The 19,111-nt window shown below is 45.2% G+C and overlaps 1 protein-coding gene across 1 annotated transcript in view; it reads right to left on the bottom strand.

Annotated features, from left to right (window-relative positions):
• Positions 1-746: 746 nt before the first annotated feature.
• KCTD3 (potassium channel tetramerization domain containing 3) overlaps positions 747-19,111 on the bottom strand; it is a 340,096-nt gene continuing 321,731 nt past the window's right edge. Inside the window, exons 16-18 of the mRNA XM_085612922.1 lie at positions 17,661-17,845; positions 17,411-17,549; positions 747-2,381 (exon numbers count right to left, since the gene is read on the bottom strand). Of these exons, the coding sequence (XP_085469048.1) occupies positions 1,811-2,381; positions 17,411-17,549; positions 17,661-17,845 (895 nt within the window). The 3' untranslated portion in view covers positions 747-1,810. The remainder of the gene's footprint in view (positions 2,382-17,410; positions 17,550-17,660; positions 17,846-19,111) is intronic.

Below are 19,111 nucleotides of genomic sequence, written 5' to 3'. Positions count from 1 at the left end.
GATGACGGCATGATGCAAGCATGTGAATCTAAGAAAGATTCAATACCGTAGAAGTAGAATTTCCCACAAGCTGGCTGGAGCTAGAAAAATCTTAGACCCCTCACTCGTGCCTCAGGTTGCATCGTGCCTAGAGGCCACAGCCCTCTGTATCATGGTCTACACCCACACGCCATACTTTGGTAGCATAATGGTTTGTCACACATAAGGGCCTTTTACAAGCATCACAGGATTTGAAACCACAAAGGCTTGGGAGATTACATTATCCAGGAAAAATGTAATTCAGGAAAATAAATCGAAAATACCTGAATATATAATGAGATCTGTGGCATGTGGAAAAATAACCTGATGTTACTGGATTGTACAGCACCATTTTGGAGTTGCAACATTATTTCTGGAGAGGTTGTTTCAGCCAAAACAGCTTTAGTGCCACCTGGATACAAGGTAGGGTACTGCTTAAACACTCCCATATCCTGCCTGGTCAGATTTGTAAAATGAGGAATTTGTGGGAAGACCCATCAATTAGAAAAATACTTCAACTTTTTGGAGTAGGCAAAGACATAATGAGGTTTCTGATTCTTTGAGCACAGGCTGTGTAGAGCTATGACGCAAGTGATAGTTTGTGCTTTTATTTTTCCAGCAAGACTACTAACCAGTGGCCCAAATTTGCTGTAGAGCTTGAAAAGTAAGGATTCAGGCAAAACTTTTGATAGGGGTAATCCGAGAAAGGCAAACAGAGTAAGTAGTTCATTAAAAATGCAGCATTTATTTTTTATTTTCTGGTCCTTTAAAAGGTGTAAACATAGATTCATAGAATTATTTCATTTGGTGCGTGATTAAACATTGAAATACGAAACCACTGTTAAAACGATAAAACCTGCAGACATTGTAATTTGTTTAGAACTATTACAAATGAAAGTTTGAAGTGGGGAGTTGCATGCTATCCAATGTTACAGTTATATGCTATACCAACAAAAATATTTCACGTAATTTTTTAACCATATGCCTTTTCCTCAAATAGCAGCTTTCTTTAAGTTAAATATTTTCTTATGGCAAAATCTCAATCCCATGCTAGCCATACTTTGACCATGATTTTTTTTTTATTCTTAAATATTTAACTTTAAACAATCTTAAAACCATTCACGACGATGAAAACAAACATATCTATATATCTGTCTATATATTTTCTTAAATAAATTCTCATTTATACTTTAACATTAGAAGAACGCACGTTTTAAAAAATATGTTTTGCTGGATCTGGAGCCAACAGCATCTAGTCGTTTGGAAAATCTTTTTGGAAAATTGTAGCATATAAAATTAAGATATTTGAATTCAATAATATTAAAAAATTATAGATAGTCATCAGGAAAAGTAAACTCTTGCAGAAACAGGATCTGCCTTTAAAAGCATTTGAGTTAACCATTCTGATCTGTCTTGTATATGAAGGAATGGGTTTGCAGTTGCATATAATGTTGAGGAAAGAGGTATTTCACAATAATTTACGACTGGGGATACAATCATTTATCTTGTACACACGTGTCCTTACCACACTTGCGCCTAGCATAACGAGCATGCCACACAGAAAATAGTTTGATGTCAGGTGCATAGCACTGATAAAGTCTAGCTCATAGTAACAAACATACTTTAAGGGTTTGAGATTAGACGTTCCGTAAAAGGATTAAAAACAGCCTTATTGAAATATCAATTAACTTCTCAAGAATGGCATTTAAAATTCCAGTTCGCGCCCGTCTTTTTGTCCCCACTAAGTGCTGGATGACGAAATCATTGCATGCATTTTCGAAAACTTTTATAGTCACAAGCTATAGTCCTGGCTGGAAGAGTCGCTTTTCTTGTGCCTTGGAGATGTGCTCGATTTTGTCGGTGAGGGGGATGCTGTACCACGTGACTCGTTTCCCGCTTCAGGAGCACTTGGTGTCGGCGAAGCAGCCAAATGCGGTACGGGAACCACTTTTTTTCTCAGTAGGAAAGCGCCTTCAAATCCGCTTTTCTTTCTAGTGTCTGTTCTTCCCGAGTCACTCTCCTCCTCTGAGCCCTTTTTCCTCACATCAAGCATGATCTCGGGTGTCTTTTGAGCTTCAGACCCTCCATTGGAGTTCCTGTTGGCCCTCAATTCAACAGCAGACATCTTTCTACTCTCCTCCTGTCCGGTCACCCTCACTTCATCTTGCAAGGGCAGGCAGCTGCTGTTTTCGGGAAGGCTGGGCTCAATCAAGTGCTTGCCTAAGTTAAAAGTCTGGAATTCTCTGTAACTGTGAAAGCTCTCTGTCCTCCTAGCTCTCGCCAGCAGAGGGCTCTCTCGATAGGGCCTCACAGAGCCATAGGTAGCGGTTTCATGGATGGTTTCATGATGCTGCAGTTGGAGGCTGAAAAAAAAATACAAATAATGTTATATTTAAAATGACCTCTTAAGCAACGATCTTGTTTGCCATTTGTAAAGATACTGTACCACAGATGTTTGACTGCCCGTGGTATCCAACTTTTTATGACTGAACAAATAGGTTATCTTTGCAAGCACTAGAGGTGGATGCTTCAAGTAGGCACAGATTGGCAACATTTTTAATAAAGAAAGGAAAACGACTATAGAATGCTTGGATTAACAAGTTACTTACCCATGGAAACACTCTTTATGGTAGAGACGTTGTCTTTTTTTTAATTTTTATATCAAAGTATTTTATTGAATTTTATATACAAGACATTAGGATTTCTGTTACAGGGTTAGTCATCCGTAGCATGTAAACAGTGTTTGCAGTCGCTTTAAAACATGTGCCTGACTAACCCCTCCTGACGTGGCTTAGTGAGAGAAAGAAAGAAAGAGATAGTAAGACAAAGATGAAGAGAAGGGCAAAAGAGAGGCTATGTATTTGTGAGACTTATCATCGCCTGACCAGGCCACCACATCACTGGCTTGCTTGTGGCGATATAGGCAGACAAGTCATTCCAACCTACCCGTAGGGCCATAGCGATTGCGCTCAATACCATTCCTTTTACCGCACTTACTGGAGGTCAGGGGGGGGATCAGGTGGTTAGTCGCCGAAGATTTGGTTTCACGGCGGGGTTCATTAAAGTCTAGGTATTTGTCGAGTGACTTCCACATCCCCCTGGATGCTGGTCTCCAGGGTGAGTTCTGTAGTGCAATGTTGTCCGCACCTCTGAGGTGCGTAACCCAGTTGAACCAGCCTCTGTATAAAGTCTTACTTGTGTCTTTCCAGTTCGCTAGGACCACTTTCACTGCTGCGGTCAACATCAGGTCTAGTAGGTCCTTATCGTGCTCTGATCTTAGTTCTGCGGTCATAAATGCGATGGCGAGGGAGGAGAACTCAGTTTTTAGTGTACAGCCCAGTACCTTATTTATAAAACCAAAGATTTTATCCCAGTATGTTTTGAGAATTGGGCATTGGTAGATAAGATGTGTAAGGTCCCCTTTTTCTTTGCTACAGTTCCAGTATAGTGCATTATCCCTGAGACCTAGTGAGAATAAGCGTGCCGGGGTCCAGAACGCTTTATGGAGTAACCAAAACTTTGTTTGAGAGAGTACCAGGGAGATTTTATTGCGTGAGGCCGAGGTCCATAATGTTGCTAGTTCTTGTTCATTAAGTATGTTTTTGGTTTGTGTTTCCCAAAAGTTAATTGTCTTATTGTTACGTTTGGATGATTTTGGTCGTAGTAGTTTGTAGAGGTGTGAGACCTGGTGTCCTAGTCTATTTATGTTTGACATGTACCGGATGATTGACGGCTGTGCGGGTGAAAGTTTGATTTTGGACAGGGCAGTTTTTATTTTCAGAAAGTTGTAGAATTCAATATCTGTTAGGTTGTACCTAGTCTTTAGAGCAGCAAAAGTGATGGGGTATGCTCCGTCATCTAGTTGGTACGGGTGGTGGATGCCTTTCTCTATCCATGTGTCGAAGGCTAGGCATTTCCCCTTGGATCTTACTGTTGGCCCAGAGAGACTTTAACTTAGATCCCCTGATACTGCTCTCTATTTTCTTATCTATCTTTAGTAGGGCAATTTTTGTGTTTTTGAAGATGGATCTGGAGGCGTGAGTGTGTTTATTTGCTGTTTATAATGCCTCTACTTGAAGCCAGGCCGGTGTATATCCTTTCGGAGGTGATATCCAGTACGATCCCTGCCTTGCCAGGAACGCAAATTGGAATAGTCTGAAGTCTGCTAGGTTAACTCCTCCTAGGTTTTTCTCTAATCTTAGTATTTATATACTTATACGTGCTTTCTTACCTCGCCAAAGAAATTTGGAGATCAGGGTGTCTACCTTGCGGTGAAAGTCATCTGTGAGGAAGAGTGGGAGCATGCTGATAATTAATCATAAGGATGATCATCATCTTGATCGTCTCAATTCGTCCCCACCACGTTATGAATTTTGGGGACCAGGCCTCCAGGACTTTCTTCCTCTTTTCCAGCAATATCTTCTCGTTTTGGCCTAGTGTGCTCAATAAGTCACACCCAATGTGTATACCTAGATATTTGATAAATCCTGTTTGCCAGACTAGACCTGACCCACCTAGAGTTTCCCTGGTGCAGTGGATGTTCAGCGGCTTGCATTCTGATTTGTCCCTGTTGAGCTTGTAACTTGAGTGCCCAGAGTATTCTTCTATGGTGTCCATCAGGGCCTCTATTGAGTTTTTCGGTTGTTCCGCTACTATTAGTTTATCATCCGCGTACGTGGCAAGTTTTATTTCAACTCCATTAACATCCACCCCTTTTATTTTCTTATTTAACTTGATATCTTGGATCAGTGATTCCAGTGCCAGCAGAAATAATGAGGGGGACAATGGGCAGCCGTGGTTAGTGCCTCGATGTAGAGTGAGTGGTTCAGAGAGTAATCCGTTAATGACAATACAGGCTTTTGGGTCCCCATACAGGGCCATCACCATCCTTATATACCCTTCCCCTAAGTTGAAAGATTGCATACATCGCTCCAGGAAAGACCAAGAGACTCTGTCAAAGGCCTTCTCAGCATCAAGGGTAATGTCTACTGCTAGCTCTGCTCTTGTGGTCGTGTGTTCCAGTATGTGACAGAGAAGTCTAGTATTGTCATTAGACATCCACGTATGTAGGCAACCCACCTGGGAGTTGCTTATCAGGTTGGGTTGGACTGAGTTGAGTCTGGTTGTTAAGATTTTTGCGTATATTTTACAGTCCACATTAATAAGGGATATGGGTCTGTAGTTTTTGGGTCACAGATGGTCTTTACCCTCTTTTGGGATGACTATTATGTTGGCCTCTGTCATGGATTGAGACACAGTCCGTCTACCTGCACAATGGTTAAAGACCTACTTCATGGTAGTTTTCAACTGCTCTAGGAAGGCTATGTAAAAGGTGGCTGTGTACCCATCCGGTCCTGGTGATTTGTTATCTTTCATAGACTTAACCGCCATTCCAATCTCAGCGATGCTAATTTGCTGACCTAGCCTCCGTGCGTCCTCACTGGTTATCTGTGGAAGACCGAGTCTATTGAGGCATTTAGTGAATGCCTCAGATCCACAGTCTGGCCATTTTTGTAGATATCCTAATAGAACTCTTGAAATGTCTTGAGTATGTCTTTGTGTCTTGTGTGGGTTTTGTGGTTTGAATCTGTGATGGACGAGATGGTAAATTGGTTGGGTTTGTGCTTTAGGTAAGAGGCGAGCATTTTCCCCACTTTGTTTGCTTCGCATAAGTTAAGGACCTTGTATTTGTTAAACCACCGCCCCGCCCTTTCACTCTGGATTTTATTGCATTCATACTTTTTTTTGGTTAGGTCTGCTAGAAGTTTGGTATCCTGAGTTGCTTTGGCGTGGGCCGTTTCCAGGCTCTTGATGTTTTGCCCGAGCTGTGTCAAGTGCAGGTTTGCGTTTTGATTTATATTGGATTTTATTTCAATTATAGTGCCTTCAGGGTGTCCCATAGTGTGGTAGTGCTAGTCCCCAGTGTGTCATTGTGACTGAGATAGTCCGTTATGGCCTCCTCAATCTTTTCCTTGTTCAGGGGTCTGTTAGGACGTCGCTGTTAAATCGCCACCTACGGGGTACGGTTTCATTGTGACAGTCGCTCAGCGTTAGGTTAATACACGAATGGTCTGAAACTAGTCTAGGCGCTATTTTAGAGTGTTCTATTAGATGTGTGTAGGGGCCTGAGATTAGTATATAGTCTATCCTGCTGTATGAATTGTGTGGGTTGGAGTAGAATGTGTAGTCCCTAGTGTCTGGGTGCTGGAGGCACCATGGGTCTTTAAGGTTGAATTTAGAGCACATGTTTTTGAGTGTGATGTGTGCGTTCGGCGGCTGATATTGGCAGGCTGACTGCCTATCAATTATGTGATCCAGTGGGATATTAAAATCCCCGGCCATCACCATGAGGTCATTCTGGGGGAGGTTATCCAGTTTGTGTGATACCCCCTCCCAGAAGGAGAAGTCATCCGGTGTTTGGGCCGTAGATGATCAGCTCCTCTCCCCTTCTCAGATTTGTGATCAACGGTCTACCCTCTTCATCGTGGCATTGTGACTAGTGTTAGGTTGGACCTTTTAGATACTATTGCGATGACCCCTCGCTTCTTCCTTTCGGCCGGTGAGCTAGCCACCTGTGAGATCCAGTTGCCTTTCAGAAGGTTGACATCCTCCAGTGATAGTTTGGTCTCTTGTAAAAGGATTACATCTCCCTTAGTTCTCGCCAAGTAGTCTAGAATTTTCCTGCGTTTAATGGGGTGGCTGAGCCCTTCAACATTGAGGGATACTATCTTCAAGTCAGAAGCCAGGTTGAGAGTATTAATGTGGGCCATTATCTATGGTAAAACAGGACTGGTGGGACTACTCTAGGAACCCAATACTTGGATATATTGTCTCTGGGTCCTGTGCTGGCAGGTGGGATTTGCCTCCCTCTCCTATCCACCCCGTGCTGAATAGTTAGCGGTCTTTTGTGAGCTGCATGTGGCCTGGAGTTTGGATTTGTGTGGATAGGTATATTGGGTCTCAACGTGGGTTATCGTTACTTGCCTGAACCCTTGTGTAGATAGAAAAGAGGTGAAAGTGAAAAGGATAATAGAGAATAAAGAAAGCAAATAGTTGCCCCCCCTCTCTCTCCTCCCGCCCTCCCCCCATCACAGAAAAATCGTATGATGGGCGTGCGACGACCGGGTTGCCGTCCCCCGTCTTTCGAGGATTAATCATTGTGTTCCAAGTCTCTATGCTCCGAAGAGATTCTAGTGTTATTTAGCAGCTTCTTGTAGTTCTAATACAAATATTTTTCAATACTGTTACATCTATGCTTATGTTTGTGTTTATGATTATGACCCCCCTCCCTTATCGTCACCCCTGCGTCTATATAGGGTAAAGGATATGAAGACTGTCCCAGCCGCTGTACTGGACAAAGGATATACAGATTGTCTCTTGTGTAAGGATCAGACATCCAGCATCCAGGAGCTGCCTGCTATCGGTGACGATTGACCGTGCCCCGTAGGTCAAGAGTTATTGTGTTCATTGCTTCCTGTGGGCATTGAGGTAGCATTGTTGAGGTAGATAGTGAGGTAACTTATGAGGTAAATAGTGGTCGTTTAGGCTGTAAAGTTCTTGAGTAGGTTTGTGCAGGTTCACTCGGTCCCCAACTCTGGACCCAGGTTGTGCTGTCTCCATTTCTTGAGCTGTCGGGCTATCTAAGTATTTGTGCAGCTCCTTAGGATCATCGAAAATGTGAGAGCGCCCGCGGTCGTTTATCCTGAATCTGGCGGGACCAACTCAGTAGAACTGTATGTTTTCCTTCCTCAACTTGTCTCTTAAGGCAAGGAACCCCTTTCTTGTGTCCACCGTGGGTTTCGAGAAGTCCTGCATAAAGATGATTTTCTACCCATTCCATTCTGGTGGTTTTTGTGAGAAAAGTTGAAAATGGCTTCTGTGTGCTACGCTCTTAGTGGTTTGCATATTATTGGTCGGGCCGCACCACTTGTTGTGGATTTGAAGGTAGGGACCCTGTATGCTCTGTCTAGTTCAAACTGCCTGTCAAATTTTAGGTTTGTGAGTTTGGGGTCGAGCTCCTCGATAAAGGTCAGGCATGAGCCTGCCCTGTCTTCGGCCCCCTTCGGCACTCCTAGTATGCGGATGTTCCCACGCCGGTTGCGGTCTTCCAGTTCCGCTGTTTGCCTTTGGAGTGTAGCTGTAATTTTTGTCAGGGTCCTCAGTTCCTTGTTTGAGTTTAGGCCTGCGTCTTCAATATCACTTATTCTTTGTTCAGCCACAGCGAGTATGTTGTTAACCGTGTACATGTCAGCCCTGACCGCAGCTATCTCCAACTGTATTGCGTCTGTGGTCTGCTTTGTGGTTTTGGCCAGATCATGGACTTCTGCCAGTTTTTTTTAGTATCATCTCTAGGGTCCCGTTAATGTCTGGTTTCTGAATGAACGGTGAGTCTGATATCACAGGTTCTCCATTGTTCTTTTTCAGCTGCTGCAGGAGTCTAGATTCCCTTTCTGCCATGTTGTGGGTCTCTGGTTTTCCTTGGTGATGGGAAATTACCCTCTCACTGGCCAGCTATGGGTTATTTTAGTTGTGGCGCGGGTTTCTCTGATGGCCGCCTACTCGTCCTCCACCATGCGCCCCACTTTGTTCTTAGCCTAGTGCTGAGTTTAGCCCCGCTGGGAGGCCCCTCTCGCGATCTTCCTGTTTTGATGGTGCACGTTACTCTGTTTGTAGCCTCCTTCTGTGGTGGGTACAGCCTTGACACCAAGCTACTTCCTGGGATAGAGCTGGTGCACTTCAGCTGTCCGTCGGTGGAGGGCCTTTGCAGGGGAAAAGGGGAAACTCGCACCTATCCTGGTTTCCCCCCTCCTGCTTGTTGTATGATCTCCCAGTGCTCTGGTCGTTTTATATAGGCAACACCTACTCCTCTCTTAGTCGCCCTCTAATCTCCATGCGGGCGATGTGGGTGTTAGGTTGGCCCTCTTGGGGAACCCAATCTGCCTGAGCACTCCCAGTTCTCTGTGCTCGGTATCTGCAGAAGCACCTGGTACTTTTTTTTTTTCCACCTTTGATCTCTAGGTTGTTTTTTTTAAAATCCGGAACAACTGTGATTTTGCTGTGAGCCTGTTGTGTGGCCCTTCGTTCACACACACACACACACTTCACTTCATATCTCGCGTGCTTGTCTAGTCTCAGGTCCGCTCCAAGGCTCTCCACTTCTCGCACTCTCCAACTTCCTATTTTATGCTCTCGAGCGTTTCTCTATTGGCCAGCCTATTTTGCCATTGGGAGTCTCCGGTGGTTCTGGCGGTTCCGGCGTGTGTGCCCCTTTCCACTGTCATATCGCTCTGTCGCCAAAATGCGCCGCTCTTGTTAATGGGCCACAGTGCTTGGTGATGCTGATCTGGGCTGTGAGTGCGCTGCAAGTGGGGGTCTTATTCTAGCTACTTTTCCAGGTACACACCTGTATCCCTCCCACTAATATCGCTGCAGTGCTCGCTGTCTAATCTCGCCTCGGCCTCTGCCCTCGACTTCCTCACGAAGATGGCAGCGCTGTTTACTTCTTTACTACATCAGGGAGCCTTCCTAGGTTCCAGTTTCTGTTGAAGATGGCGGCGCTGTTTTTACCTCTACGATAGCCCTCTAAGTTTCAGTTTCACTTTTCAAGTATGTCTCTGGCCAATTTGTCTTTCGAGACTATTTTTATGCACGTTTCTTCACCCCAGGTGCCCTCAGATGTCTCTGCACCATAGGAGCGTAGCGGCGGCAATGGTAGCGAGTGTATGGCGTGAATAACTTTGACCGCGGCGGTTTTTACCGTGTCTGTGGAACTATGCAGGCTCTGCCCCCTCTCCGTCCTTCATCCTCCCTTGCTTGCCTCGATGGTACGTTCGGGCGCCCTCTCCTCGCAGCTCCGCTTGACTTTCCCTGCCGCTCGCACGCTGCTAGGTTCGTCTATTACTCACGGTATTGATCCGGCGCTCCCACTTTGGTCACTGGTTTACACTGCAGGTTGCTCGGATGGAGAGGGTGATGGCGCTTACGAGTTCGTGATTTTGGTTTCGATTTGTCCGCCATCTTTCCTGTCTCCGTGCTCATAGTGCTGGTTTCTCACAAAATTTCCACCTTTACCAGTGTCTGGATAATTCTGAGTTGTTGCCTGCAGCTGCTGCTTGCGTTCCGATGCACTCAGGTGCTTTTTTATCGCATTTTCATTCGGTGCATCTCTTGGGATTGACGATCTCTCCCCTCGATCAGACGGAGCAGCAGACTCAGGCAGGCATCCTCCGTGCCGTCCAAGCCATGCCCACATTGTCTAACATCAAATTCCTCACCTTTTAAATATTCCCCAGGAGTCAGATTGTCTGGATCTAGAAACCTTTCCGCAGTTCCTCTGCACACCAGTAGGTGGCACCATTAGTTGCTTTCGATAGTGCCCATGCCCCCAAATGCAGAGTTTCAAAAGCAAAATTATGCAATCAGTGTACAGATTCCTAGACTTGGCATCTTATTAATAGATAGAGTCCAACCACAGTATAGGGAGGATTGGTGAGGTATCTCTGGCTAGATAGCGTCTCTAACAGAAAGCGGGTTGGCGAAGGTAAGTAGCTTGTTGATCTGATAGAGACTTTTAGCCGCAGATTCCTTTCCCTAGAATAGACACCGAAGAAATACCTCCCCGGTGGTGGGGCGGCAATGTGGATTAGACAAAAAAGTTCTATAAGATCGAACGAGCAAAAGACCGTCACGCCGGACCCGAGTGTTCAGGCAGTAGTGCTTCCTAAATGTGTGCAAGGAAGCCCACACTGCTGCCTGACAATATGCAAGACAGGAACTCCACGAGCTAACACAGTGGTCATAGCCGTGGCCATGGTACAATGAACTTACAAGCAGCCAGGAGGTTGTTTTATGGCCAAAGCGTTGCAGATTTTGATACAGAGCACTATCCATCTTGAGATGATCTGTTTCTGCACCACCTTTCCTTTCTTGGCTACGACGTCCCCTCCGAAGAGTTAGTTGATCGTCCACCCAGAATTTTTTTTTTTTGTGCAGTCAAGGTAAAATGTCAACGTTCTTTATGGGCCCAACTGGTAGTCTCTCGTCTTCTTTAGAGAGGTGAGGCGGAGCATAGAAGGTAGGCAGAGAGATAGATTGACCTACGTGAAAGGGAGTTACCAACTTCGGTAAAAATGATGCTAGAGTAGAAGACCAGCTTGTCTGGGTAGATGGTAAAATATGGAGGATGTGCAGACAGCACCTGTAAATCACTGACCCTCCTCGCAGATGTTATTACCATCAGAAAGACCGTTTTGATATTGGGAGTTTAAGAGGACAGCTGTATAACAGCTCAAAAAAAGCGCACATCAGGAATGTAAGAACTAAGCTCAAGTCCCACTAGGGCGTAATAAAGGGCGCTGGTAGAAACATATGTTGGAGGTCTTTTAAGAACCTATGTACAATAAGGAATTTAAAGAGGGATGGCTGGTCTGGCAACTGCAAAAATGGCAAGATGGCAGAAAGGTAGCCATTCAACTTGCCCAGAGCAGAGACCTGCTGGGCCAAGGGAAGACTACACAGGAGGACTTAGGAAGGAGGTGCAGACAGAGGGTCAACATGTTGGTCTGTACACCATGCCACAAACTTGCTCCTATACTCACATTCAGACAGCCCGCCAGGTGTTGAACCACTAGGAATATGCCCTGGTGTTCCAGCCATGTCCCGACGTGCAAAGCCTCTCCGCTTGGTTTGTTGAAATACCACATGGCAGTGGTGATGTCTGTGAACACCTGTACCAGCCTTCCCCTGATTGAACAAAGAAAGGCTTTCAATGCCAACTGCATCGCTCGAAGTTCCAACAAGTTGATGTGGAGCCCGGATTACACTGGAGACCAGAGTCCTCTGATCTCCACCTCTCTCAGATGGCAGCCTCTGCCCAGAAGTGATGCATCTTTCACTACACTCAGCTCCAGCTGGGGAAGAGGGAGGGATCTGCCACAGACCCAATCGTGGGTCCTCAGCCACCACTGCAGGTCTTTTGCTGTTCCCTCCGAGATCTGGACTACGTCTGAGAGATTCCCGATGCTGTACCTATTGGAAACTTTGGACCCATTGCAGAGCTCGCACATGCCTATGAGCATGTGTCACAGCAGGATGGAGGAGGCACAGAGGCCTAGCAGCCTGAGTCAGTTGCACCAAAATTCCAGATAGAGGCTGAAACACTGATATCATAACCTGAATATCCTGGACTCGCAGCTGAGGAGAATAGGCCCAAAATTGTACCGTGTTCAGTACAACTCCGATGAAAGGGAGCATCTGAGAAGGAGTCATGCGCCCCTTCGGCACGTTGATAGTGAACCCCAGCAAATGCAGAAGGTTTTCCAGAGTCTGGAGGTGGGATGACAGCCTGGGGTGAGTTTGCCTTCAACAACCAATCCTCAAGGTAGGGGAAGACTGGAACCCCTAACCTATGAAGATGAGTTGTGACCACTGCCATCACTTTCGTGAACACCCGAGGGGCACTGGTAAGGCCGAAGGCGAGCATAGCAAACTGTAAACACTCTTGGCTCACCGTGAAAAGCAGCTAAGGTCTGTGGGCGCAAGGAAGGTGATGTGGAAATACGTGTACTGCAAGTCCAACGTTACCATCCAGTCTCTCAGGTCACTGCTTAGGCACGACCTACAAAGGAGAAATTTAAAATGCTCAGTCGCTCATTCCTGTCTGCCCTGGACCAAGGCATGTTGTATTAAGATATGGATGTGAAACTCTGTCCAGTTTTTTCATTGGCTTGGGTCATTGTCCATTGTAAACTGTGGCTTTATATTAGTCAATAAGCTTAGTAGTACCTCCTTTTCCCATTTGGTAACCTCCCACGAGGACATCCCCCGTTATGTGTGTTGTTGAGTGTAGGCTTAAATTACAGCCTCCGAGCACTATTTTCTCAAAGAGCGTGATACTGCCTGCTCTTGCCGGCAGGAAAAGGCAGGACACGCTCTCTCCTAACGCACTTGCAAGAGTTCAAGCTACTGGCATTGTAAATGACAATGCCCTTTATTTATCTGTTTTTTAAAAAACACATAAATAAAAGGCATTGTCATTTACAATGCCAACAGCTCAAACTCTCGTAAATGCGAGACCTATTGCATTGCAAATGCTTGTTAAAGAAGATGTTGAGAAGGCACCGGTCTAGAAGAGAACAAAGACCTCCGTCCTTCTTGGGCACCAGAAAGTGGTGGGAATAACAACGACCTACTTCTGATGTGGGCACCCTCTCTGTGGCTGTGGTTACCTTGACCAAGTGCTGGTCACAAAGGGCGAGTAGCGCTTTGGATGAGCTGGAAACCCAAAGGTGCGATCTTATTGACCTCAAGTAGTGCAGGTGATGGAGTATCATGTTCCCCACTGGAATCCCACGATGGTTGAAGGGCCAACTAAAGGGTTTTGGAAGCTGTGGCTGTCATCGGGTGGGGGTGGTGGACTGTTCCAACTTGTGGCTACCTGTCCCACGTGTGCTGTGGGCACTGCGTCTTCGGCCCCAAAAAAGATTGGGAAACTTGCTGGCTGAGGTGGCTGGGAGTGTAGAGACCCAGTTGAAAGCCTCTTCCATGGCCACAAAAGGGGCAAAAGGCAGACTAGGGTTGTTGAGGTGCCATAGACAGGCCCAAGGACCTGGCTGTAACCCTGATGTTATTAAAGCACTCTGCCTTCTCTACACACAGACAGAAGCCATCAAAGGGTATGTCAATGACCGAGGTCTGGACATCCGCCGAAAAGCCAATGGTTCTCAACCAGGCATGGTGCCTAAGGGTCACCAACCATGAAATTGCTCTGCCCAGTGAGTCTGTCAAATCCAGCCCACATTTTATCTTGAACTTGACTGCATCTCTGCCATCAGCAATTGCTTGACAGAGTGTGGCTTGGGCCTCCTCCAAAACCATGGACAGCACTCGCACAACCGAGTTCCAGTTCGTATGTGAGTATCAGCCCAAGAGGAACATGGTGCTCATTGACCGCAGTGTCAAGCTGGCAGAAGAGAACATCCTCTTCCCTAGGGTATCCAGCCATTTGGATACCCTATCCGGTGGGGTGGTAGGGAATGCCCCAGGATTGATTTTGGAAGTGGAGGCCTGGACCACCAAGCTCTCTAGGATGGGATCCTAGGTGAGGGAACTGGGGCAGGGTGATGATAGCGGGTAATCGTCCTACGCACAGTGCAGGGCTTGGACTAGGCCCCGATTAGGACATCAGGACGAGCTTCATTAAATGGGAGTAATGGTTTGGTGGGGGCAACTACTGGTTGAAGCACCTCAGTCAAAACGTTTGTCTTGACTGCCAATGAGGGCAGCGTAAGGTCCTGGACTCTTAGCTGCCCTCCGCACCACCATTGCAAATGAGGCACCCTCCTCTGTAGCCACAGTAGGGGGAGTGTCTGGGAAGGTGTCCAGTCCACTGGAATCCACCAGATCCTCATACCAGGCGTCCTCAGGATCTTCTAATGGCTGGCAAACATAAGGGTCTGCAGACCGCTCCCAATCATCATCCAATCCAGGCCTGTCATAGGAATAAGGCACTGACTCTGACATGAGGTGACTGCCCCCAATTGGCGTCGGATGATGCCTGTCCTGGTCAGTGTCTGAGTCAGAAATGATAATGGGGTGGTTTTGGCACTAGAGCGGCTGCCAGGGAAGGTGGAGGTTTATACAATCAGTGCCGCTCCAGATTCGTCACTGGATCCTTGAGGCCCGACTGGCGCCCAGAGTAAACCTGCCGTGTTTAATTAACAAGGGAACCCAATTGTAATTGTCAGGGACCTTGCGTAGTATTACGTTACAATTACAAAATAGTCCCTGACGGGGGAGATTCACACAGAAAACAATGAATATAGGCCTGAAATCAGAGCGATATTAAAGCTGTCCAGCCGGACAGAAAATGTAATAATGTATCAAATCAAATAAAGCACAAGAATAAAGTGGGACACAATCCTGAGTCCAACGCAACCTATATAACAAAGACACAAATGAACAGAAATTCACAAATTCAGAAAAAGGCTTAGGCAGGACAAAAAATGCTTGCAACTTGTATAAAGAAATGCAACAAGCAAACAATGTATAGACACCATTACACATCAGTAATTAATTCAATTGCGTTTACGGTGCATATAAATTCGACAATGTTTCTATCCCGTAGAAACAATATTGGGATCATCATCAGGACATCAAAATTACATGCCTGAGGAAATTTAGCCAAGCGTAATAGCTGGGGCAAGCAATGAGGCAATTGCGATAATGCCAGGAAGGGATTACTGCAGTCGCATGGAGGTACGTTAGATCACTCGAGCGTCTTGGCGCATAGCAAAGGAGGTAGGGTGGGATTGGGGCAATTCCCAATTGAGGGCACTGGTATGGAGAGGCGCGGTAACCTAATTACACGAATAGCGGCAACCAATCCAATTTGGAAATATGAAAGGTGCTGTGAGCCACGCAACAATGATGCGAGTACTCCTGAGCCAGTACAATGACCAGTGTATCCTTCGGTATTCAGGTGTGCTCGGGGGAAGAGCAAACCTGCCAGCATAAAACCAGTGGGGGCCTCTCCTCAAAGTGGAGGTGCATGGCAATTCTTTTAGTTGGGTGGGGGTCCCTTCGGCTTCTGGAAACTCAAGGAGGCATGAAAACGGCCCAGGCTCCACCACAGAGCTAGGCAATGAGTGCCGACGGCCCGCAACTCATCTGAAGACCTCTTCCACTTTTTCTTTTTCTTGAGGGACTTATCTGACTTCCCAGGCAACTTAGAGTGCGACGAGGATCGCTGGGTACTACCCCTCAAATGATCTCGAAACCTTCCTCGCAACTGAGATCCTGAGTGTCGTGCGCTTGATCGGCAGCGAGGAGCATGAGGGACTACTCCCTCAGCTCCTTAGGAAACATGGTGCTGTAAACTTCTCACATCTTGACATGGTGATTGCACTCCAGACATCAAAGGCAAACAGAATGCAGGTCCCTCACCGACATCGGACGGTAACAAGCGCCGCTTGGCTTAAAACTTGCCTTTTTGGTGGACATCCCTCACACCAGGATTTAAGTCTTGAAAAATATCAGTTACAAGGTTACAGGGGGTATCTTGCTCCGAATCTGCACTGATTTTCATGGAAAGGAAAGAACCTACGTCACTTCAAGGCGGACGATGCTGACAATGCATGCAGAGCTGAACTATGCCACTTACCGGTGTGCAGGGGTACGAACATTTTCAGATCCAGTCTGACACCTGGAGAATAGTCTAAGGTACAGAATCTGCAGCTAAAAGTCTCTATCAGATGTGTAGAATTTATGAGTTTGGTGAGGAAGGCATATGCAGCTGTATGGTGCATGGCCATGCAGAGTGCTCCTCCGCCTTTAGGCTAGGTTTGTGGTATTGAAATAACATATACATAAATGCCACCATGCTGGTGCTATTAATCACAAGGCCCAAACGTATAAGTTGTATTCAGACCCACACATTTCTAAAGTGCATTATTGTTGAGCAGTCCTAAAGATTTTCTTTACCCGATCACAAATTAAATTTTCTCTTTACACCCCTCACTGCTTTCTGGCTGCAAAGAATTCAAAAGATTTATGAAATATTGGAAAGTATATCTCTCCAGCCAAGCACATGAATCTAAATGGGTTTTAGTTAGTAAAGTGCACAACTACCACCCAGTTGTGAGACACCATCTGGAGTAGGATCCCGAAGCAACTACAATGTGCTTAAAGAGATGGAGCAACAAGGGTTCAAACAAATGCAATGAGAATGCTACCAATTCAATAAAGCTTCAAATTAAAAGTACCTATATGCTCAGACTCTTAGAGGAAAATGGCTCAACAACTAACCCTTCTGTATTAAAACTTTACCGCCAGCTCCCTATTTCGCTTTCTTCTTCCTCCATCCTCTCACTGAACGAAAGCCATTCAGTATTTCATACATCAAAAAAGCACAGCATTGAGTAAGAAAACAAGCGAAGGATGCTTTGATCGGTACTTACAAGGATACTTAGAAGAATGAATCTATAAAGGATTTTTAAGTTATAGCGCCAAGATCCAAATCTATAACTGTGGACGTACTCTGCTTCCGAAAACGTTTAAACGCTCACCTCTTGGAGCAGTACTACTAAACTGCTTCACACTCATTTGAAATATTAGTGTAACATCACAACTCTCTTGCTGATTTTCCTCATTAATTTGTTTTACCCTCAGCCATCCTTCTACAAAGTAGTTTTTTTCTCTTTTTTTATATAAGTTGTTTCAATTAAAGATCTGTAATACTAATTGATCAAAGTAATTTATGTGCATCCCCATTACACCAGAATTCAACAAAATAACAGTATGGTTATTCACAATTGAGAAAATCTAATTTTCAAATATCTACAAGAAAACTGTAATCAGCATTTCACAATAAAGTTTAAGTAGCTAAGTTGTTTACCTAGTGTTAGAATCACGTAGGTGATTTTGTTGAAGTACCGAAGTGGCTGGGCTAATGTTAGGCGTGGCACACCGAGATGTGCTCAGATCACACTGATCTAGAAGTTTAAGCAGTTCCTCTTCTGTAGGACCCCCAACATCTAAGAAAAAAAGGTACATGATGAATAAGTAATTGAACATAAAAGTTGCACTGAATGAATTCAATAACAACATGAGCAGAAATAATGTGAAGAAATCCCAAATGCACATACCTTTGTCTTCACTTTTGTTCACCATGTCCATGGCGGTAGTCAGATCCCACATTTGAATACTTCCGTTTGAGTGCCCCGTGAAGAGGTAGCGTCGTGGCCTTGACCCCATTCTGCTAGAACCTTCACATTCTCGTACAGTAAACGAAGTAATGGTGGTGCAGTCAACAGCCTGGATCTCACAGATCCTAAAAAGGAAATCCAAATATTTTCACTTTTTATGGCAGCATTTGAAAGGCAGTTTCCTACATAGGGGTATCTATGAGGATCACATTTGGATTTTATTTGCCTATTACAATAAATACATTCTTTAACATTTTATCTCTGAGCTTCCCGCTAATATGCCCCAATTACTCTTCATTTACTTGGCAAATAAATGTTCAGTCCGTGCGTAGAATTGCTCATAAAATATATTTCATAAAAAAACTGATTGGACGCTTTGGGTTTCTCAACCACAAACAACATATCCATTCACAGAGTGGAATGTCAAATTTAAAAGGCAGGAAAAAACAATGATAAAGTTACTTGGGCACAAGATAAGGCAGAAACAGTTAAGGCAGTGCCAGACTGAGAGACGCCAATAGCACTCAATAAGCATTTATCACTTGGAAAAGGAAACATCTGTCACTTATAAAAGTTATGATGCTGCCCATGTAATGCAAATGTTCCACAGGTTGGACAGCAACAAGACTGATGTACTGGGATAATACCCAATCTCAAAGGTCTACAATATTGTGGGAAATCATAGGTCTTGGTGTTTGTTCCAATAAACAAGTTACTTACCTTGGGTAACACTGTTTCTGGTAAATGTTCTATCTCATCACAGAATCCTCACCTTTAGAATATTTACCAGACTGGATGCGCAACGTTTCATTGCTGTGCTCCTGCATGCTGCCAGATGGCGTTGTGTGGCTCAGACTTAACTTCGTTCTGCCACTGAAGTGATGGAAAGAAGCCCCATATAGGCGCCTCAGATGCAGAGCATTTAAAAATTGTTGGCACCAGTGTACAGGTCCCTAAATTGGGACCTTTTTAGACATTATAAAAAGCCACAGAATGGAGAGTTGGGGGCGATAAAGAACCTCCAGTTAGAAAGAGTATCTACCAGAAAAGTGTTACAGAAGGTGAGCAACTTGATTTTTGAACTGCAGATTCCTCACCTTTAGAATTGATACCAAATTAGTACTTCCCAAAGTGGAGGGCTTGTGTAGTCGGCTTAGATCAAAAAGTCCTTCAGGACCAAACAGACGAAATGTCCTTACTGTTGGACCTGGCTGTCAAGGCAGTAGTGCTTTGTAAACGTGTGCAATTAATGCCCACGTGATGGTCTGACTGATGTCAAGAGTAAGCACTCTGCTTGCTAATGCAGTGGTAGCAGTATTAACAATGGTGGAATGCGCCTCAGGCCTTCCGGAGGCTGCTTTTTGGCCATCACATAGCATATCATAAAGCAG

The sequence above is a fragment of the Triturus cristatus genome, chromosome 6 (assembly GCF_964204655.1).
Source record: "Triturus cristatus chromosome 6, aTriCri1.1, whole genome shotgun sequence".
NCBI lineage: Eukaryota > Metazoa > Chordata > Amphibia > Caudata > Salamandridae > Triturus > Triturus cristatus.
The sequence above is the reverse complement of the archived record's forward strand: the minus strand, read 5'-3'. Positions and strand labels throughout refer to the sequence as shown.